Source organism: Diadema setosum, chromosome 6 (genome assembly GCF_964275005.1).
Source record: "Diadema setosum chromosome 6, eeDiaSeto1, whole genome shotgun sequence".
In the NCBI taxonomy this organism is placed as follows: domain Eukaryota; kingdom Metazoa; phylum Echinodermata; class Echinoidea; order Diadematoida; family Diadematidae; genus Diadema; species Diadema setosum.
The window spans coordinates 3,594,836-3,618,956 of record NC_092690.1 but is presented as its reverse complement, the minus strand read 5'-3'; the positions used below and the strand labels follow the sequence as shown (position 1 = coordinate 3,618,956).

The 24,121-nt window shown below is 37.4% G+C and overlaps 1 protein-coding gene across 1 annotated transcript in view; it reads right to left on the bottom strand.

The window, feature by feature from the left end:
- Positions 1–4,315: 4,315 nt before the first annotated feature.
- The window catches only part of LOC140230151 (CUB and sushi domain-containing protein 1-like), a 22,367-nt gene continuing 2,561 nt past the window's right edge, over positions 4,316–24,121 (bottom strand). Inside the window, exons 2-10 of the mRNA XM_072310341.1 lie at positions 23,138–23,347; positions 22,260–22,454; positions 21,214–21,432; positions 19,557–19,841; positions 18,809–18,952; positions 17,687–17,872; positions 6,844–6,976; positions 5,682–5,765; positions 4,316–4,370 (exon numbers count right to left, since the gene is read on the bottom strand). Coding sequence (XP_072166442.1) covers positions 4,316–4,370; positions 5,682–5,765; positions 6,844–6,976; positions 17,687–17,872; positions 18,809–18,952; positions 19,557–19,841; positions 21,214–21,432; positions 22,260–22,454; positions 23,138–23,347 — 1,511 coding nt within the window. The remainder of the gene's footprint in view (positions 4,371–5,681; positions 5,766–6,843; positions 6,977–17,686; positions 17,873–18,808; positions 18,953–19,556; positions 19,842–21,213; positions 21,433–22,259; positions 22,455–23,137; positions 23,348–24,121) is intronic.

Here is a 24,121-nt window from a genome sequence, read left to right as displayed (position 1 = left end):
ACGTAGGTTCGAATCCTGCTCGAGTATGTACGCCCATGATTTTTTATCATGGCTACTACAAAAAAAAAAAAAAAAAAAAAAAAAAAAAAAAACACTGATCAATTCAGCGCTTATTTACGTCGATGTAGGGCAATTTGTCAATCAGTTGCAATGAAAACATCTCGACGGAAGAAATTCATGAATTTGAATAACAAAGCAGTACCCGCTGCATGCTATAAGGATTAGAACCAACACTTGCTGTCGGGCGAAAGCTCGGTGGTCTAGTGGAGATGACGCCTGTCCGGTGATCAGGAGGTCGTAGGTTCGAATCCTGCTCGAGTATGTACGCCCATGATTTTTTATCATGGCTACTACTAAAAAAAAAAAAAAAAAAAACACTGATCAATTCAGTGCTTATTTACGTCGATGTAGGGCAATTTGTCAATCAGTTGCAATGAAAACATCTCGACGGCAGAAATTCATGAATTTGAATAAAAAAGCAGTACCCGCTGCATGCTATAAGGATTAGAACCAACACTTGCTGTCGGGCGAAAGCTCGGTGGTCTAGTGGAGATGACGCCTGTCCGGTGATCAGGAGGTCGTAGGTTCGAATCCTGCTCGAGTATGTACGCCCATGATTTTTTATCATGGCTACTACTAAAAAAAACACTGATCAATTCAGTGCTTATTTACGTCGATGTAGGGCAATTTGTCAATCAGTTGCAATGAAAACATCTCGACGGAAGAAATTCATGAATTTGAATAACAAAGCAGTACCCGCTGCATGCTATAAGGATTAGAACCAACACTTGCTGTCGGGCGAAAGCTCGGTGGTCTAGTGGAGATGACGCCTGTCCGGTGATCAGGAGGTCGTAGGTTCGAATCCTGCTCGAGTATGTACGCCCATGATTTTTTATCATGGCTACTACTAAAAAAAAAAAAAAAAAAAAAAAAAAAAAACCACTGATCAATTCAGTGCTTATTTACGTCGATATAGGGCAATTTGTCAATCAGTTGCAATTAAAAGATTATAGAATGATAGCTATAATATTAGTGTATAATTATACGGTATTGTTTTGATACTCATTGTTCAGCCTCTTTAGTTCTCACTGCTCCAACAACGGCCCCTATGCCATCATTATTATCCTAGAGTTGCTAGGTAGCCACTTTTACACTTGAGTCGAGAGGGACATTGTGGGTTAAAAGGTCTTGTGCGGTTCGTACGCGGGAACGTCGATTGAAAGTCATGGGTCTTATCCCGTATGCATCTTAAATCATTTTAATTTTCGGTAGTAAATTGAATCGGTTCACGTAGATATTACTTACTTGTCAGGTTAGCAATGATGGAGTGGGAGATTTTCTTTTGTATTACAATGTGTCATATGGATTTTTTTTCACTCAGAAATCATTAACATAGGGCGATTTGAAGTTAGAAAGAAATTAAGGAACCCTGACAGCAATCAATCGATATTCAACAATCAATTCCCTCAAATCAGTAAAAGAGCATAGTTATGTCAATGATTCTTGCTTGGAATAGGTGGTCCTGAAGGATCTGCTCTTGTTGTTTCTTCGTTGATAGCCGTTGTTGTCAAATGGGTCGTATGCAAATCTGTGTGGAATCACCAAAGTGAGCAATAACATGGTGATAATGCCGAAATAGATTTTGTATTGACATAATTAATTACACTTCTTACAAACAATTTGATACTGTATCGCCTTACAGGCGAATGTCACGGCGTGTTGGTTGATTACGTTTTCTACTAATGCTAAGATTATCCGTAATAGAATCCCTTGTTGAACAATAATCTGTGCAAATGAGTCAGATATGATATGAACAAAATTCACAAATGAACTTATGGACAGGAGTTAAATGTGACAAATAGGGGGCTAATACGTCTTTTAGTTATAATTGGTGTTATACGGTGTAAAAACAAAAGAGATTTTATATACTTTGTAATGAGGGAAATGCATATCAAGACGCTTAAAACATAAACATCTACACTCATCTACACCTCATTGTGTATTGAACGATTTTTTATTTTTTTTTTTTTTGGGGGGGGGAGGGAGACTTTCACATTCGATTTTACTCATGTGTACCAAAACAACCAACCACTCCTCCCCCCCAAACAAACACAAAACCACATACTCGCATACACGGAACGTTTCCACTAAAATGGGCATGCTTGTTTAATTCCTCTTAATTATAAATCGGGGAGTCCGGTAAACGTGTCATCGGGCCTGTTGCTTTTTTTTTTTCTTTTCATAACATGGCTGGAAGCAAAGGATTAAGTATGAAAGTAACGTTTCTAAAAGTTTTCGTAGACCCATTTATTTACTGAAACACATAGGTCGGAGGTATCCTCCATATTTCACTCCTGATGTATGCAAATTTGAGCATTTAAAGAAGCACAGATAAATGTGAATAAAAAGTCAGGAAGGTTGATACTTTCAGATTAGCATGTTGTCACTGTTACCTGTCTTGGCCGATGCGTGTGACACTTCCCCTTCGGTAGTCGGTTTTAATGTTGTTATTGAATCCGACGGCGAGGTAGGACTATCTAAAACGACAACAGTATGTAAAAAGGAAGAAACTGAGAAATTACATTGATACTGCTGCTGACATCAAGGGCACTTGCGCTTCCTCCAGAATACTAAAAGAAGAATATTGATATTGAGATATCATGTGCCCGCCTAAACTGTATACTATTGTTATACATATGGATATCATGATACTTTTTTCAGTATGAAAAACAAATAAACGCACACGTATTACATATTGAAAATAGACGAGGAAATGCGATTAACAGGACCTTATAGACATTGTCTTCTTCAGTTCTTTAGACAGTCTTTATCGAATGTACTTATGGCTAATAAAGACAAATATCAAAGAAACCTGTCCCGGACGTCGTGTGAGTGATCTCTCCCCTAGTGGTCCCGCGTAAAGTTGTTTGTGACTCGGTTGACGGGTTTCCTACATTTAAATGAAGTAATTATAATGAGAGAAGAAAATAAGTATGATTTGTGACAATGCCACTTTGCTTATGTAGCTGACATAAAACAAGAAAGCTATGAATGAATGTGATTCTTCATGAAATCAGATATTGGTAAATGCAAGTTTATATAGACTAAATAGGTCCCCCCGCCCCGCGCATCGTCATGTCTCATTTACAAAGTTCAAGATACAATGTATGACGATTTTCGATGCGCTTTCTTTTTTTTTTTTCTTTTCTTTATGGGAAGGGAGTGGGCTTTTCAGTTGATGATTATTTTCCGCGATCCTTTGATTTAGAATATCTTACTCAGATATCTTATTCCCATAAGCAAGGAGTTTACTGAAAACACACACGCACACACAACTTTCTCAAGACTGGATTTTGGCTCTTTTTTGGTACTAGTTGTAGAACTGGGGTAGTCAAAAATGTAGATGAGAAAGAGAAAGGGACAGATGGTTTTATGTATTATAGATTGAAACGCGGATTATTGACTTTGCTCAGGAACAGCTCAAATGAAATTGGGAAAACAAAATCGAATGAAAGGTTAGGCGACATTCAGCAGTGAGAACACAGCTATTCGAATTAGCTGTGTGTTCATTACTACAGTACACTCCCATATTACGAAATTCCAGTTACAACGAAGTAAGAATTCAGACCGCAAGATCCGCTCAATGTTAATTATTGCTTATTTGTTTGGTTATAACGAAAATGCGATAAAACGAAAGAAAACTGCCGGTCCCGAGGACTTCGTTAGAACGGGAGTCCAATGTATCAGACAGAGCCGAAGGTTTAATATTAAGGCGATTACCTGTCATAGACATCTTTGTTGTGCTAACCACATCAGGTGTCGGGTAGGAAGACGTCACTGGCTTGGTTGTATGTAGAGAATGCGCTGCATGATAGATCAATAGAACTAAATATTTTTCCAGATGTTAAGTCTGGTATGGACAGGTCCTTTGCTTGATGTTATTCCACTTGCACGCACTTAGACACTGTGATACGGTATTATCATAGTCTTAGTGAAAATTAGAATAAACTGTCTCTTCACTTTTCCGATATAAGTAAACATCAAACTGATAAGTGCTTATAGAATTTATATAACCATTGAATTAAAGAATCCATAACACAGTGTAAGTTCAGCAGTCAAGAGGTTTTTTTTTATTTTATTTTATTTTTTAAGCGAAACAACACAAAAAATGTATGGATATTCAGGAGGGACTAACAGAAACACATTTTCCTGCGCTTATGACAAGAACAAAATATTAACAATAAATGAAAGAAAAGAAATAATTTTATCAAATCTCATGCAGATAATTGAACGGATGGTCAAAGGACTGTCAACTTCAATGTTCGCACCTGTTGTCTGAAAATTTGTTGTTCGAAGCTGAGTCGTCATATCTGCAGACACAAAGAAGAAGAAGAAGAAATGACAGTGCGTTGTATAATTTCTAATTGTTTTACGGATTGGATGTTAATACCCACTTTAAAAAAAACGCACCCTTTGATATCTGTTGTTTAAATAAGAAGCTTTTCTAAGAGTTGTTTTCCAAATAGATTATTATTGATCTTATTCCTGTTCCATAGTTTTATGTACACACACTGATATACATGTCTATGGAATGGTTTTGTTTGCTAATTTACACCACTATTTTTGGAAGCCGAATAGATGCCCAGGGTCTCTCGGAAATCATCAAAATAATTTGTCCTTCGTGACTTGTAGGGTGGAATATTTTCAACCATGCCATGCATCATAAGCGGTGCAATGTAAAGTTTAGATACACAGGAAGTGTAACGTTAATCAGAGGCTATTAAGCACACTCAGCAAGTATTTCGTCTGCTGCACCCGAGAAACAAACGGAGTCTCCTTCTTAAATCGATATTGGCCGATATAAAGCATGCGTGTGTATGTATCTTTGTGAGCTCTCTGATCAACCATAAAAGTTATTTTTGTTTGAAGAGGACAACTACAACTATCCAACAACATACTTTAGTATTATTCTGTTTCTCTTCGTTGGGCCAAGTAAGGACATAAGTACAGTCATGTGGGCTGATGGAAAATGATTTTGTATCATTCTTTGCCTTTCTAATGTGTTTGTGTACTGGACTCTGTTGATTGTGATACTGCTGTTGGTTATGGTTTGTTATCTTTTTTTTCTGCTTGTGCAGTCTTTTTCTTTCTTTTTAAAGGACCGAATTACAAATCGTTAGGTATACAAATAACGGCACAATACGTTTTGATCAGATAGATCAGACAGTGTATCATCACACTGATACACAAAATAACACTCAACGTACAAACCAAGATTCATCCCAACACCGCACTGCACCGCACGTCCTTCGCACAATTACTTCCCACTTAGTGAGTGGCAAGATTTTCTTTATGTATCTCTTTATTGTGCCCTTCGCATAATTACCCCCCACTCAGTGAGTGGCAAGATTTTCTTTATGTATCTCTTTACCTGGGGCCATCTTCCTCGTCAAGCTTAGCTTATGATGATGGTCCCCTGCATTTCATTTTTATCATTTCCTATTGCTTCCTTTTACATATGATATTCGTTCTTGAAAAAAAAAAAAATGTATGTATGTTCCAAACGTTACGAATATTAGCTCTGTAAATGACTATGTTAAAGTATTGTGTTGATTTGTTGATTTGTATTGATTTTGAAATGCAGAAAAAAAAATGAACTGAACTGAACTGAAGAAGTTTACCTGTCGTGGATAACGACTGTGATGTTCCCGAGCCAGTTGTTTTGACTGAAGTGGGAGACGTTTCCGTGGGTGAAGAGGTAGGAACTGAATGAGAAATCAAGGTCATGAATTAGCGTGCCATCATGATCGTATCATACCGTAAAGAGAGCACGTGTGTGTATTTCCAAGTACATATAAATACCTGTAAAAAGTACCCACTCCTCCCCTCCACCTCCCCCCCCCCCACAAAAAAGCACACACACACACACACACACACACAAGAATGACATGATTTGGATAACAATAAACTTTGCATTTAAAACAGAGGTTCCATTTTAGAAAGACAGGTCTGCATATTTGAATATCACGTGTTTACGTGTGTGTATGTGTGTGTGTGTGTGTGTGTGTGTGTGTGTGTGTGTGCGTACTTAATAACACACAAAACTGTAACTAGAATGGACTGGTATGAGAGATAGTATCACTGAAGAGAGAATTATTACCATGCATTTACCTTCAACGAATTTGTCAACAGAGACAAGAATATATTTTCTATGTTCTATTTCAACCTGGCAAAAAAAACTACCAATTGAGTATCTGAATATAAGTACGACCCAAGTCCATGGAAGACCATTTCGAGTAAACTTAAAAAACTTCATATCTTTTTTATTTGTCCAATAATATTCTATTTAACTGTGATGGGAAGGCAACATTCTATATACAAATTATAACATGATATATATTAAAATGACAATTAACATTTACATTAATTGTGGAGAGGCCATTTTGTGTGATGGACTTGGGTCGTTCTTTGAATCATATACATGATAATATACTGCTATAGAGATGAGAGAGGGAAGAGAGAGGGCGCTATAATATGAATCAAAGAATGACCCAATTCCTTCATTCTTACATTTTATATAAGATTTAACTCATTCATTTCAGGCACTTCCGGGGGTAATCAGGATTTATCACTTAATACACAAGATGAGTCCATGCATAAGCTACAATTTCTCATGTCAAACCGAATTTGGCCAAAAATGGGACGTTGGTCGTTCTTATATTCAGGTCTTCAATTTACTATGTTATTCATTCCCCTTATTGATGTTTTCTTTTTATTTATTTCAAAAAAAAAAAACCTAAAAGGTGGAAAATACCTGTGCAAAAGAAATCTGGTTGACTCCACATGCCGTCCGTCTGGCAGTAACTGACCGGGGAAGCTGTGGGTATCAAACCATCGGAGCACTCGTAGATGGCAAGGGCTTTGAATTCGTTTCCTGTGACTGTCACGTTTGCGCCGTTCACTGGTGATGGTTTGCCTTGGCAAACAACGGCTGATGATATAACAAGGGTAATGCCAATATTTGTTTGTTTGTTTGTTTGCTTTTATTTCTGCATTCAATCAGATGCAATTTGAATGCAAGCTTCAAAAAGTACAAAGACAAAGAATAACAAGTGCAGTGAAATAAATCGATAACAGTACATAAATAGATACACATAGGTGATTGCATTGAGCAATGTAGATACAACAAAAACATAAAATAAGATATACAGTATTTTTCAGTAAACAACAGAGATAATTGAATGCAGGAGACTACCATCATAAGCGATTAAGCTTATTAGTATTATTATATTAGTACGAAACATGCCAAAAAGTACAAAAAAGAAAGAAAACTAATATTAGATCAATTTTAATTTCATCTTTTTCAATAATACATTCATGTATTATCCTTTTCTCCCTTTTCTATACTACTACTACTACTACTAATAATAACAATAATAAAAAAATTATAATAGTAATAATAAATATAATGATAATAATAAAAAAAAAATAATAATAATAACAATAATACGAATAATAATGGTGGCTACTTGCATAGCGCACAGGTCCACTTTTTAGTACTTATGCGTTTCAAAAAAAAAAGATAAATATTTACATGTGTATACATCCCCCCCCCCAAGGAAAAACGCAGTATCTACATCCAGCTCCATTTCTCAGCAACCGAGATATTCACCATTTTATGTTTTTTCCAAAGCCCCTGGAAAATATACTCTTTTGAAAAAGTCCTTCATTGTGGAATTTTAGTCTATCTAGCTACCAATTTTCCTGGAAAATATCATCTTGTGTTTTTGTTTTGTTTTTAAGTTATTAATGAAAATGTAGATACTTTGGGGAAACCCCATGCAATTAACTGATTTCCCCAAGGAAAAACGCAGTATCTATATAGTGGAACGAATTTCCCCAAGGAAAAACGCAGTATCTACAGCGGAATGGCTAGGATTAATCTTCTGCCATAATTATGTATGCATGTATACATCATTGTACAAGTGAAGAGTTTGTTTGCAAAAGCCGATAAGTCCATATTTGTCAAATGGAGATATTTGCGATTAAAGGTCAAGAAAAATAAAAAGAATAATAAGAAAATTTCTGCTTCTTTTGACCATAACTTCAAAATGTACCTTCATATGTAGTGACCAATATATCATTTAAAAGGTATTATTTTGTACTTTATGACAGAGACCGTATACTTCAAAATCTTCAAAAATGGACTTATCGGTTTTTGCAAACAAACTCTTCAAGTATTCATGATGCACCATCCTCAACCTCTGGCCCTGGGGGATGCATCCTCCATCCCCCATTTATGCCCTGATTGCAGAGCAGGCTTCATAACAATAGCATTAACAAATAACAGATCGTTCTTGGAACGTTTTGCTTACATTCCCAGACCGATCTTGCTGTAACGTCACGCGTTTATAAATATGAAGCTTGCCAGGGCTGTAATGTGATGCTACATGGCCTAGCCGCTAACTAGCATCTAGAATACTAGATCTAACGTTAGATCTGAACAGTCTATGCTAGAGTCTGTCTAGACCAAAATAAATCTAAATCGGATGTCTGGACCTATATCGATCTAGACTAGGTCTAGTTTTTATATCGTTTATTCTAGGCTGGCTACGTAGCAGGCTACACGAGTCTACAGCCTCAAGATATGCACGATACCCACAGAAAAAAAAATACCCTAACGTTAGAACTGCAAAAGGTTTAGTGTAAGCCCTATTCGTTACACGAGACAGGACTCTTTAATAAAAAATAATAATAATAATAAATCTAGAACCGGTCTAGATCGAAGTGACATCCGCTGTCTAGGCCTAGGCCTATTCCTTCTGGATTGAACCTAAGTTTGTTATGTCATGTAAATTTGTAATGTAACTTTTTTACTTGTAACGCTAAGTTGTAGCATGCAGCATGGAATCATGCATGCATTTTACGCAACCCAGTCTCAATAGGGTCTAGACACTGTCTAATGTTAGATCCGATAAGAATTAAAATACAACTTATTCTTAACTGTCTCTATTTTGTCCATTTACCGTGGGTAGGCCCCTACCTATTTTTCACATGATCTATTTTCAACTAACGATTAGATCGCTGTCTATGTAATTATAAGACAGTATCGTATGGAGTAGATAATTGAACACTGACACTTCACTAGCGGTGTTAGACTTAGGAATAGGATTCTGAGTGGTTAAGTTTTAGTCTTAGACTTCTTTCTTAGTTTTATAAACAGGCCTGCCCTAGAGTAGGCCTATTCTAGTCCTACACTAGATCTACATCTTTCTTTAGACTTTCGGAATACGGACCCTGAAAGTTCTGCTTAACGTTAAGTCTAACGTTAGAAATGAGACGCAAGACTCAAACGTTACTGTCTAGACAAGTCTTAGACTTGGACTTAGATCTAAATATAGGGTCTAACATGTTAACAGTTAGTATAACGCGACGTTTATCCGTAACTATAGACCGATTCAAGTGACTGTTCATGGAAGTGCGCCCTCTTAAGGCGACGCCATAACTGGGGGCCAACCAGGCCGGGTCGGCAAGCGCCGTGCGTGCGTGGCAAGGGTGCCAGCGGAAGCCAGTGCTTTTACCACGCGGTGCCAGCCGGCCAGCTAGCTATCTCTGGCGCTGGCAGCGATCGACGCATCTGGATTTGTGACAACTATAGAGTCTACTTTTTTTTTTCGTTAGCTATTATTAATAAAATTGAACAACTTATACCGACTATGAGCGAATGAGTAGATGGCGTATACGGCTGTAGCCCAAACTTGAACTTCAAGGTAAATATCGGTACGATCCGTGAGTGTTTGTAGACTCTATTTCTTTTGCGATGACCTGGGTACTCCCGTGTAAGCCCCTTCACTAGATCTATTCACATTTGTGTAAGAGGATAAAAACAACTGGGGAGAACTATGGCTAGGCGCAGACAGACGTCTAGATAGTGAGCCTAGACTGTTGAGCAGTTAGCTGATATAATTAAATACAAATAATGAATCAGAATCTTGAGCTAGATATAGTAGATATGGCGCTATCAATTAGTAATAATATCAGTTAACTTAAACCTTTTTAGGCTTTTCTCGGACCAGCGGGGTAGAGTCTGTCTAACGTTTTTTTAGATCTTGTCTAGAATTATAGCCAACAGTCCAGACTAGATCTAGACCCGTCTAGACCTATTGACTTCTAGAACCCTAGCTACATCCTATATCATTTTCGGTTGTCACTAACTTCCGGCAAGCCTAACTAAGTAAACCAAACTGAAGGCAAATCTAAGCGTTTCTTAAGCCGTATAAACTTAAGAAGTTAATTTACGTTGCCTGATGTCAACAACCAAAAATTCTACTGTTTAAGGTCTAAGTAACCTTGCATTTAACATCGCGCTAACGCCTAAAACTATAATCTACAAAAGTGATTTTCAAATCAAACTTTCTAAATATGAATTATGCTTATGAAACGGATGTTTGCCACCATACATAGCAGTTTAATATCTATATCACTTTATCAAAAATCAACTCAAATTCGGAGTTCCAGGCCCAAGTTGAATATGGTCAATTTAATGCTGAACGCTTAGTGAAGAAGTAAAAATTTACAATATAAGAATTTTTTACACATCTTGAAACATTCATTTGGCTGTAGTGTAGGCTTTAAAATGTTTGTCATGTAGTATAACCAGGAAGTGTATTCTAACTTTGGTAAGTATTGCACCAAGCATTAAAAAAAAAGTAATGAATTATCAAAATCTGTGATCTGAACTTGTCTTCTAAAATGAACAACTTTATTTTACGAATATGAATATGCAGTGATTAAGCCTATATTAAATAGAGAATCTATTAGGCATAGGCCAAAGTTTGTTTCGAAAATCTGTGCATTTTTTATACCGCTGTGTTTCACTTAAGTGATATATATTCATGCGTCAGTAGTGTCTGAATTTCACACACTGACGTGCAGCTTCCATTTCCGGTTTTTCGCCTGTCATTTGTGCACCCAAACAACTGCACAATATGTGTTTGTTTGTTTTTTTCTGATCCTTTGAAGCTTTCATTTTAGATCGATATGTCTGAATTACTCAATCTATCCAAAAGAAAGGCATTAAATGCCGCTGAATGACTTTTCCACAGTGAGTAAAACAATCACAATTTTAGCGCGGCGGTCGCCGACCCAGCGGCCGCCGGCGGCGCATACGTCCGCGCCCGGCTAACTATGCGCGATGGGTATAATACGCTGGGCTGCTGCTGCAAGTGCAACTCGCTGGGTAGCTAGCTCGCTGAGAGCCCCCGTTGGCCCCCAGTTATGGCGGCCGTTATAGCGCCGCTACAGGCGGTAGGTGAATAGGCCATCGAAATTGAAACGGTCTATACACAGCCCAGTCGCCGCTGTACATACGTATCGCGTAGCGTATCAACAGCGTCTGGTCGGGCTAGTTTATCCGATACAACACAAATAGATCTATACAGTCTAGGTCTATTGCCTTTCGACGAAACTTTCAGATTTGGAGCCTGAGGAATTTTGACAAGGGTCTAGGCCTATCAAAGTTACTTCACAACAAGTTGATATTGAAATAGTACGGAAGATGTTCATCATCGAGGTAGAATATGAAAGAAAGGCTGATCGTTTAATAATCACACGAAGCGAGGTAAACATGCATTTGTGTTTAACGTTAGAACTCTAGGGCCATTCTCCGATAAAGCGTGCAAAACTGCGATTTTCGTGTCGCAAGCATGTTTATACAGTTGAAATCGATATTTTGTCCCTCAGAAATCATTTTTTTTTTTTTGCTTAAATTCATCTGAGAGGTTGGATCTGTAAAATAAATACCAATAAAGCTATTGGGACGTCCGGGATTATATTAGAAATACGATCCGAAGTTTGATGTAACCCTAAAAACCCCATGTCGCCAGGACAGGAAGTGTTCATATAACAAGTTGTTACTTGTTAACATATCATTCAGATCAAATCTTTTGTACCTCATTACATTGCCCCTCGAGTGCCTGAATGAAGAATAATATTACATAACAATATGATGTTTTGATATTTTTCTAAGAGATAATTTATATCATGTCGCCAAATCGCAGTCAGATACGTTACCCTTTTTTTAGACTCTTGAGAGAAGATCAAAGAAATGCCGCATGGCAGTGTAATTTCATGTGTTAAACAAAATCAACCTAACGCATACATGGAACCATGATTTATTCATTGAATCTCTTGTTACAAAATAAATATACAGATCCGAAGCCGCGGAAGCCTCATGTTACGATAAGCTGACATCAGATACGTTACTTAAACTTTTATTCATTTAGAAAAAAGTATGCTGTAAATAAAAACGAAGCTCAGATACCTTTGAATACTTAAGGCAATGATTAATCACACAACATTTTTTTTTTTTTGAGAACATGAATATTTTAGTAGATAATAGTATGAGAACGGTAACGGCACGTTACCATCAAAAGTGTCAGATACGTTACCAACAAAATAAAAGGTTATCCGCGCCGCGCTTTTGCGCGCGGATTTAACTGGTTTACAACGGGCTCTCTTGTTATGACTTGCTAAAAGGATAGTTCTAAGAGGAATTAGGAGTTTATTTGAAGAAAATCGGTTTTGAAGTGGCCGATATGTCCAATATAAAGTAAAAGAATAAGTTTCAAACAAAATGTGGTGGCTCATCTTCTTTTATTTGGACATCTTTCTTGTACTTTATTTTGGACATCTCAGTCACTTCGGGGCCGTTTTCATGAAGTAAATACTTTATTCTTCAAAGAGTTATATGCCGTAAGTGGATTTCGATTATCTTGCAAAAGGTTAAAACCTATACTCATCTAAAGCAGAAATGTACTATCAATTATTGTGGCATTTACAAAAAGTGCCGTCAGACATGTTACAAATTCATTTTCTTTCTGCTTTGTTGTGTTTGTGTGTGTGCCTGTGTGCGTGTTATGTTCCACAATAACATAGAAAGACTCTAGAGGCTGAGTTTTGGTACCCACCTTTTTTTTTTCAACTTCACAGCAAACGCAACTACATGAACGGTCTACCTTTCATTATTACCTTTCATCATAATGTCGCATCTTATTTACATAAAATGGGGTTAGTATTATGTTTAAAATCAAGATCATTCCCTTCGTTGCAGGTTTATGTTCTAAAAATATCGATAGGATTTGATGTCTAACAATTTCTTACGTTTTGCATCAGGTTTTTGAATCATATGTTTGAGTGATCGGGGTTTGATGTGAATTGGTAGTTAATTATGTCAATAAACATAAACACTTTGTCAGATACGTTACCATCGCTTATTGGTTCTTCAGACCTAATTTATTACAGACAGGAACAATGGAATTTGAATTTATATTTATCACTTGCTTTTATCTTTTCCAATTTCATTCTTACCGTCTTCCGTGTATTATAATAACACAATTTCGGAACTATATCAGAAAAGAAGCATTGTGGAATTGTGCCTGCTTGACTCGTATTTTACGTACATCTCAAAGTTTTATTGAAGAATGATCTAATCTTCTATCGATGACGAGAACATTTTTTTTACGTTTAGAAGTGCAGTGTTTTAACGAAAATAATCATATTGTGATGTTCTTACAAGTTAAAATGAATATATTGGCATGATTGGTGTTGGGTTTAAAATTGTATACTAACGGAACGTCTGGTGCGTCAGATACGTTACCACACACCGTTCTTCTTTCGATCCGAAATGTATTTAATCTGACAGAGATGTTACCTGGCATTTGCTGTTTATGAGAGGTATAATACTTGTTCATAAAGTTGCATACGTAATCAATGAGATTATTGTTGTAATTCAAATGCAGGTAAAAAGTTAGATTAGGGAAATATATTTCAAGCCGAAATATGTACATGTTCTTGATTTTTATTTAGCCTTCATTTTATAGATTATGATCATTCTTATTACAGATTAGATCAAAGCTGACTCCAAAATGTTTCCACGATGCTTGTAGATGTTTAAGCTTGTAGTTTTACATTATCATTGCCATTTTAAAATCAACAGCTTTGTGACGCTACCTCTGGTAACGTATCTGATATTTGGTTTTAATAATAGTGATTATGCAAAAAAAAAAAAAAAAAAGGACTCTACGTTTGGAAATGTTTCTAGGAAAAGTATGGGCTCTCAAAAATCACCCATTGATTGTTTTGTATTCCTAAGGGATTAAAGTTTCTGAAATGATGAAAAATAAATGAAATCTCTGATGTTGATTTTTTGTCATTTCTACAACGGTAATTGCACGCTTTATCGGAGAATGGCCCTCTAACGTTACCTCGCTTCGTGTGACAAATATGCATTTGTGTTTACCTCGCTTCGTGTGACAAACGATCAGCTTTATTCTTTCAATATTGAAATAGTTTTGAATTACTTACTCATTATCTGCAGATAAATTTTTCTTGAGGGCTAGGCTCACGAGTAATTTTCCCCGGGACAACATTTTGTTTTAATCCCAGACAAGTATGGTTCGGTGTTCATAATATCGGACACCTAACGTTTTGCTATCAATAGAAACGTGAAAAATCTCACAATTTGCCTGAAATTTTACTCACGTGTGGAGAAAATACTCCGGATTCACAAGCGCGCACTGAAAATGCGATCTGAGGTACGCGCTCTTAGATGGCGGCTTCGAACGCGTGGGGTGTCATTTTTGCCGCACTCAGTTGCCCTGCTCATTTCAACCGGCCACCCTGACAATACGTATAAAAAGGGCACTTAAATGCGTTTTTTTTTTTCGACAGGCCGCTGTTTTTTTCTAGCCGTCATTTTTCCCCAATAATATTTGAATATATTTTGAATCCTTCGATATCACTTTTGAAGGACTGTTTGATGAATTTCGTACGGTCGTAGCGGGCGACAAAATGTTTATGTCATGTGTATGTGTAACGTGTGTGCACGATCGTACAAGCGGCGGTGACAATTTTGCGGTCAAAATCGTCAAATTTATTACGGAAGGATACTCTACATCTAACAATGAGTCAGCAAAGGTAGGCCTAGTTATATGTAGTTACACGATAAACCTTATTCGATTTTGCTAAATTTCGGTAATTTAGAGGGAATACTCGGTAGCGTAGCCCAGTGAAGAATCGAACACCGAACGTTGCGCGACCCGTAGTCCCATGCGTACATTTTCTTTCTGTACGCGCAATGCCATTATAATGCTCGGTCGGTCGTTATGGACCCGGTCGGTGGGTTGAACACCTACCATACACAATCACACGGTATGCTGACTAGCCGGCCGGGCCCTGTGCTGACTGCATGCTCAGTGCAGCTAATATGCAAGCTGTCAGTGTTGTGCTAGCTGTATTGTTTAATGTGCACTCGGTTAGTCTTAATCACACACTGTGTTTTATATTAGGATCACGATCTCATCAAAATATTTACTAATCAGTATTGTTTCGGTTAGATATTTTGAACATTATGTCTTATTATTGAGCAAGACAGTATATCTAAAGAAAGTAATTTATGTTGAAATTACAGAACAACCGGCAAAGTATTCACATAATATAACAGTGTCTGGTAATTAAGACTAGCTTTGTAGATAATGATTGTACTGCGTTTTTCCTTGGGGAAATATTCATCACGTAGATACTGCGTTTTTCCTTGGGGAAAGTGCAAGTTAAGTGTAGATACTGCGTTTGGCAGTTACGGAAAAGTAGCTTTCCAAACATTTTTTTTCAAAAATCTGAATATGTCATATGAAGAAGGATTGCCCACTGACTATATTTATGCAAAAAAGTGAAAATCGCCAAAAATGTTAGATACTGCTTTTTTTCCTGGGGGGGGGGGGGGCAGACATGTTCAAACATAAAAGCAGAGAAGAAAATGGTAAGCAATAGACAAACATATACCAGATAAAGAATACAATAATGCTCTGTACAGTATAGACCGCAATTATAGTCATCAGTGTCAGAGGAACATACGTTTTAATTTTGGTCCAAGGAAATAGGTTGTGCATTTAAAAAACACGTACTTGACTCCTATTTGTTTTTCTGTGCTAAAGGTTTGAGTTTATTACTTGTTTGCTTTGATGATTTTTCGAACACTTTTTGTGGATTTGGTTTTTCATATCAACATTCTTGTAGCTGCATACAACTGTAGGTGCAATGTAAAACTGCAATGCAAGACTGTACATTGCAAACTGCTTAACGAGTTAAAGTTGTTGCGTTTAAAAGATACCAATACATTTCAATTAGGCTTATTTATGTATAAGTGTACAAATAATCTTCTCCCTGATAATTTTTGTCACTTATTTGAAGAAAACTCAGAATAACATAAGTATGAAACTAGATCATCTTCATTAATTCACTTTCCAAAACATTAAAAAGTCTTATTCCAACACACAGAGCGTTTTTGTGGTCCCAAGGTCTGGAATAATCTCCCAGCCCATTTAAAATCTGTAACTTCTTTGAGTTTATTTAGATCCCATTATAAATCGTTTCTCTTTTTGGAATAATAGACTTTTTTGCTGATATTGTCAGGTTTGTTAGTGTTTCTTCCCTTCCGCCGAGCCGCGGCCGAGCCCTCCTTCATTTCAGTGTAAAATGCGAGGCCAAAATTGGCCGCGCATTTGGCCACGCTCTGGAGGTGGTCTCGGCCGCGGCCGATCCGCGGCCGAGCCCGACCTCTTCTTGTGTAAACGCAAACTGGGCCAAATGCGCGGCCAATTTTAGTCTGGCTTCCAGACCCTCTGCCCGTACTATTTCGCTATTCACGATATTAACCACCTCAACATCGAAAACTGGTATAATTTAAGGTGATTTTGTCCTGCAAAGGATTGTTTCCTTCGGCAAAGGCCTTTGCCCGAACGGCGATTTCGTCGCCACGGAATTCAGTTGGCAAAGGGTCTGAAAACCAGACAATACCAAATTGCGTTTGTTTACAAGCAGAGCGCCACTACGACAAAATATTAAAAGGTTTGAATCAAAAGCGCGGCCGAGCTCGGCAGTGTAAACGGACAAAATTGCGGGGCTCGGCCTCGCAATTGAGGTTGGGCTCGGCCGCGGCTCGGCCCAGCCCCGCACTGTAAACGGGGTCTAGAACTGCAATATTTCTCTTCGAGAAATATCTCATCTTAATATTGCCTTTGGAACTATTATCATAATATCATAATAATAATAATAATAAAAATATTGTGTTTTTGCTGTCTCATGTGTTTGTGACGCAGTGCGTTACTGTTAGGCAGCTCACCACAAGCTCTGCTTTTTTGAGGTTCTGTCTTCCTTGTACAACTTTATGTATGTGATTTACAACATGAAAAAGAAGGAAAATAAATGTTTTACAAACTTGAACTTGAAAACTAGCCTAGGAGAATTGAATAAATCTCTCCGCGAAGGTGTACTATATTTCACACAATAAAAAAAGAATGATTATTAGAAAAAAAAACTGTTTATAAGTAAAGTCATACTGAAAGAACGTATGACAAAAAAGTGAATAACATAAAAAAAAATTTTGTTTGTAAGTAAAATCACATAGAAAGAACGTATGATAAAATCAAAGCTAACGTAAAAAAAAAAAAAAAAAATCAAATAAACATACTCAACCATATCTTTCCAGAGTTGTTTTCGATTTCCGACTTTCTCTTTTTTGTTGTTGTTTTTTTTTTTTTTGTCTGTATTATCCATGTTATAGATCTGTTGCCTCTAGTTTTTCTTCATTTTTTTTTTCGTAATAACACTTCCTACGTTTCTTACGTACCTTGACATTCCGGCAACTCCGAGTCCCAGTTCCCGTTTGTAAGACACGTGATTGATGAGGAACCGTTCAGCTGGTAGCCAGTATCACATCGGAAGTGAACCTTGGCGCCATCGAGGAATGAAGAGGTATCGTCTGGCGTCCTCACACCGTGAGCTGGTGCACCAGGATCACCGCAAGCCGCCAGTCCTGCCAGACAGAGAAAATACTTTGTTTCGACTTTTCATAGGTTGATATTGTTGTTGTTTTGTTTTGTTTTCCAAACACGAGAGAAGTGGCAAATATTCTTCTTTTTTTTTTTTTCGCCCCCACCCCTTACGGAATTCCTCGGTCCCTGATAGTCCTGTATTGCGTCAAGATGGTCTTTCGTATAACAAGGCACCCCTTTTAGTCAGTTTGATATGGTTTTGTTATGAAGATGATCTGAAAAAAGACACACTTAATTTGGCAAATTATTATACAACATGAATAATGTGACTAATGGGAATGAAGTAATGAGCAAATGAATGAATGAACTTTATATGATTATCTACAACCGAAAGTAATGTTCAATTTGCATCAAATACTCGTTGCTCACGAGGGTTCTGTTTGTTCGTCAATTCGCCTGCATTGCATTTTTTTTTTTTTTGGTGTATCTTTTAAGTTTTTGGAGAATAGCACTGATAAAAACTGTTGGCCTGAACTGGATACTGTAGGCTTCCTATAGTCTCTCCTGCTGAAACGATTACTGTGTGTCCAAATGTGTTCTCATAGTCGACTATGTGAAAACGCTCGAATTTAACAGTGTAAAGATGGTTTCACACTTGGATGTGGTTTTTCACAGTGAGTTCACATAGTGATGATCTGTTTCACATTGAGAATTGATGATCCGCAATATGTTCACATTGTTAAAACGCTCGAATTTATGGGTATGAAGAGATTTCACATATTGTTCACACTGTTTCACCATGGAGCTACTAGAGCTCCATGGTTTCACATTGTATTCACATTGTGTTTCACACTGTGGAACACTGTGTTCTTTCCAGCAGGGGCGTTTAATTGCGACATCTCAAACCACAGCTGATAATGATAAATGATCTGTCCGACAAACAAAATCTCTTCTCTGCTTCAACTTTTGTGACACACCTTTTTGACAAAAGCATGATGCAACTTGAGAACAGCCCTGATCATTCCAACCGAAGTTAAGGCTTTCCCTAATTTCAACGCACTCCTCCGCGCCCATGTTGTTAGGTTCTCCAGGGGCCCATTGTGTAGTGTGGACTCTAGTGTCTGCAGGTAGGTACAAAGTACAGTGGACTTCCGTTATAACGAAGTCATCGGGACCGGCATTTTTCTTTCGTTATAACCGAACAAATAAACAGTAAAAATACACAGAGCCGATAATGTTGTGGCCTGAATTTTTATTTTGTTGTGACCGGAATTTCGTTGTAACAGTGTGTCCGTTATAATGGGAGTACACTGTAAATACAGTGCATTCCCATTATAACGAACTGCCATTTTCTTTCGTTAAATGGAAATTTTGTGATAGCTGAATAGTACAGTACATAAACATAATATCAAGATGATAATCTTTGGAACTGATTTTTTCCTCCGTTGTAAAGAGTATTTTCGTTGTAAAATCATTGTTGGAGTAACTGCATTTTGGGTTTCTCGTTTAGTTTTCCTTTCAGATTTTTTTCTTTGTTATATCGGAAATATAATCGAACCAAAATAGTACATGAAGAAAGTGTAAGACAAAGGAACTGTCTACAGCAAGCAAACAAACAAATGAAAATGTGGCATCAGTTGACGCTTCTGCATGCATAGATCTATGTCTCAATGCAATTATATTAATGGATACTTCGAAGTCGGGTAGCATTGTTACGTCACCTACCGTCCGACCAGAACCAAGACCTTTCAATGTCGTTAGTGTCTTCGGACGCCCCAATCCACCACAACCTCTCCGTAGAATAGACGGACTCCCAAAGCGATGCAAGAGAAGACAAGAATTCCTGAGTGCTAAGATCTAAAATCTCCACCAGAGAACCATAGTTTCTCGATTCACAGGCGTCTCGTGACTCCTGCCATGTAAGGCTACCTCCGATGAAACGATAGCACTTGCCGTTATACGTCGCGTTTAGACTAGAAGATTCTTCAGTCCCATTAATACAAGAACCCTCTGCAATAGAATAGTGTTTTGATGAGAGATAATAATGAGCAAAACTGAGACGAAATTTGAATAGCGCTACATTCTTCTGCTCTTTAAAAGGGATATTGTGTTATCTATATACACATTGTTCTTCATTATAAAATATCTCTACACAATTCTGCATTGTTTGATACAATCAACTCTCGTTATAACGAAGTCCACATGACTGGCAGTTTTCTTCCGTTATATCGAAATTTTGCTATCAGCGATCAAACAAACGATAAAAGTAAAGAGCGTTTAATGTTTTCGGCCTGAATTTTACTTCGTTGTAACCGGAATTTCGTTATAACCATGTTCGTTATAACGAGAGTGCCCTGTATATTCTGAAAACAAAATGTCTGACTCGATTGCTGAGTCTTCCGAGAAGACGTGCCTATTCAATTCATAACAAGGCCTCATTGTTATACATAAATCATTTTGATAAACGCTTAATGAATACAACGTTGTTAAATATGTTCTACTTAACTATCTATTGAGTTGCGTATGATTTCTGTAATGAAACCCGAGTCGAAATCAAAACTTCACGTTTCTCTTGTCAAGGGGATCAGTAACAAAAACTAATGGTTTATGATCTGCAAGTTGTTGTTGTGTATCCGCATGTTTTTTTTTGTGTTTTTTTTTTTTTTTGGGGGGGGGGGGTTGAAGGGGTTCTGGCAATGAAGAAAATGTGTGAAAAAGAAAACATCTTCGCTTGCCTGCTTCGCATATGAAACTATTTTGTTCGCCACAGGCAGCATCATTCCAAAAATGGTCTCCATCGTCAGATTTCCGAAGTTCCACACAGCTTTCGTGGTTTCCGTTAGGTTCCCCTTTGTTCCAAAACAGCCTCTCAATGTACGACCCGTCTGTGGAAATGAAGCAAAGGTTAACTGACCGCTCTATTCACTCCAATGTGTTGTCTCTCCAGATGATGACATATTAATTAGCAACTAGGCTACGATAAACTAGTAATGATAGGTAATGATATAGTGTTAATGGCTTTGCTTTATCAAATATTCATATTTTCTATATAAACAATGTGTCCCTATTAGAATTTTGTTCATGATAATTTTAGGCATTTTTTCTTAAATGTTGTAGTTTGTGATTTCCTTATTAGCACTGAGAATTAAAGTTGGCCTTATAATCAGCTTCTCCCCTGTTTACAATTGAATAAGATCTTGCCGTTTTGATCGCTGTAAGTGATATTTCTACCTCCATTATTTCAAACTTTCCAAAACATATTCGGTTTCGTCTTGTATGTGTTTTCAACTGTTTTATGGTGAATTGTTTCGTGAATAAAGTTCAATAGCGCCCTCTGTAATCTGCATGGGTATACTTTTTTTAGAGCATTCTGCTCACTCACCAGATGCCCATTTCCAGTCTCTGCCCTCTCTAACGCCAATCCAGTAATTGCCACTGTTAACCATGCTTTTCAAATGATCATGAGTGTCGTTGTTCTTTGGGAGCGCCAGAATGTCTCCCTGGACTGCGCATGTCTGAACAGCGCCATACCAATCGCTGAGAGCCGTTGAAGTCGAGAAACATACGTTGTCATGCTCTGTGTAGGACTCTGGGCAGTCAACTGCAGATGTTTCAATGCCATCATAGCCAAATTACGAGATAATGTGATGATGACAAAATGGCAAGATTTACAACAAAGTAATAGGATGGGAACCGCAGAGGGACAAGAAATAGAATAATGATTAGTGGTTTGTTTATTTCCTTTCTCTGGGTGGAAACTAAAAATCTGCCTATGTTGAAAGTGGTAGGAATGCTTGCACAACGTTCGAAAAGGATTCGTTATATTATACTTAGAAATTCAGGGGAAGCGTGGGGAGAAAATTGATATTTGGGATGTTACTGTTGGGATGTATAATGAATAATTTGTCGAACTACACTTTCACATCGGCAATTTGTTATACGAATAGAGTTGGCCAATGTTAAACATATTAAACACGTTAAGTGGTAACCCTGCTTTAAAAAACAGAGTGTCCCACATCGTAAAACATAATGTAAAAACAGTGTGAACGAATTTTAAACACAGTGTGAAATCTCTTCACTTCGTGAATTCGGGCGTTTTTAACAGTGTGAACACATTGTGAAACATTGATTCACAATTATTCGTTAACAGTGTGAAATAGAACTTTACTGTGCCAATACCGTTGAAAAAAAAACAACAACACCACAGCGTGGATTGTATTTGCACTGTCAAATTTGAGGGTCTTGACAATCGACTATAATTATAAACACAGATTGAACACACTGCGAAACTCCGTGTTCTTTCCAGTAGGGAAAGCTTTCGCGAAAATGATGACAACGACTATAAAAAAAATAAAGAAAATAAATAAATACAGTGAATAGATTCAATCACGATTATTATTCAAGCGCGGTGCCGGCATGTATACTCACTTCGGCAGATTGGGGCATTGTCGGGAATCCATCTCCCATCGGTCCCACACGTTAGGTTTCCAGTGGAGTTTGGAAAGCTCAAAGAATAACCAGTGTCACATACATACGAGATGTTGTCACCCTGATGGTATGTCTGTTGATCATCCTCGACTATTGATCCGTGGGCAGGTACAGGGGGAGATGAACACGTGACCTCTGTAGCCACAGATATAGGGGAATGGGATATGAGACACTTCGATTAGATGGAACTGAAATTGGCAAATTTATGGGAATTTTTATTCTCCAAATCAGTGTAATCATAGCACGCAGTTAAGCATCCCAGGATATGGACCCCCCCCCCAAAAAAAAAAAAAGAAAAAAAGAAAAGAAAACAAACATAAAAAATAAAACAAAATAAGATGAGCAAATTATGTTGACTAAAATGCGCACATCTCGTGAGATTCGATCGACACGATGGGCTTCAGGTCTATCTTACACGTACAGGGAGGCAAATCAGTTATCATAAAGAGAACAGTTACACAAAATAGTATATGCACGGGTTTATGATCATATAGGAAGAAGAGGTGGGTTTTTTTTTTTTCTCCAACACAGAGACATAATTGAGGGGGTCGGTGCAATATAGTGCTGACCCACACTTGTGTCAAAAATTGAGTTACATGCATGTTCATAATCCTTATTCTTCACTCTAACCTCCGTGAAAATATCATATTTGAATTCAACCAATAAGATGGTAAAAATGCATGCATTCATGTTTCATTAATGTACAATGTATGGACTTTCCCAACACTCAAAGCGATTATATCAAAATGACTATTTTGTGGGTTAGCACTATATTGCACCGACCCCCTCAATTTTTTAATTCCATTTTCTAAATTTACCTGTACAGATGGGTTCGGGTCCGATCCAAGTATCGTTTTGTCCACACACCCATACCACCATCTCCCAACTCCCGTCCATGACGTAGCCGATGTCACAGGTCCAAAGCAGGTAGGATCCCTGGGGCACGGGGGCCTCTCCGTCAAAGTGTCCATCAACAGAGCAATGAGAACACGGAGAGGAGGGGAGGGAGCACTGGCCATCGACTGACCCTGCCGAAATGCAAATTTAAAGACATTGCTTACCCTTTGTAGATTAGACATTTTTTTTTAGCAATCTTGTTATGCAAACAAATCATACAAACAAACAAACAAACAAAAATACAAAGAAAAACAAAAAGCACAAGTACAAACGAATGAGCCAGATTTCGTACGTTATCACGGCACTTTCACAGAATAAAGTACTTGATGCATCTGGTTTTTTTTTTTCCAAAGAAAAATGCACATTAACAGTTCATTTATTGACAGTGCAACGCATGAAGAATTCAGCTGCATCATGTTTAGATTTGAAGAGTTTGTTCGCAAATACCGATAAGTCCATTTTTTTAGATTTTGAAGTATGGTCTCTGTCATAAAGTACAAAATAATACCTTTAAAATGATATATTGGTCACTAAATATAAAGGTAAATTTTTAAAGTTGTGGTCAAAAGAAGCAAAAATTTTCTTATTATTCTCTTTATTTTTCTTGACCTTTAATCACAAATATCTCCGTTTGGCAAATATGGACTTATCGGTTTTTGCAAACAAACTCTTCATTTGTTTTGATAGATAGATGGTACTTAATGGCAAAAACAACATGTCTTGCATTATTACTTTGATACAGCGTGGGTATGGGTAATGTAAAATATCGGTGACATAATTACAATGGAGCTCCGTATTATCTTTCAGATGACCTGTTACAACACGTCTTGAGACGAAAGAAAAAGCATACCAGACTATACCTAGTGGATAACTCCATATTTAACTTTGGTCAAATCCTATATAAG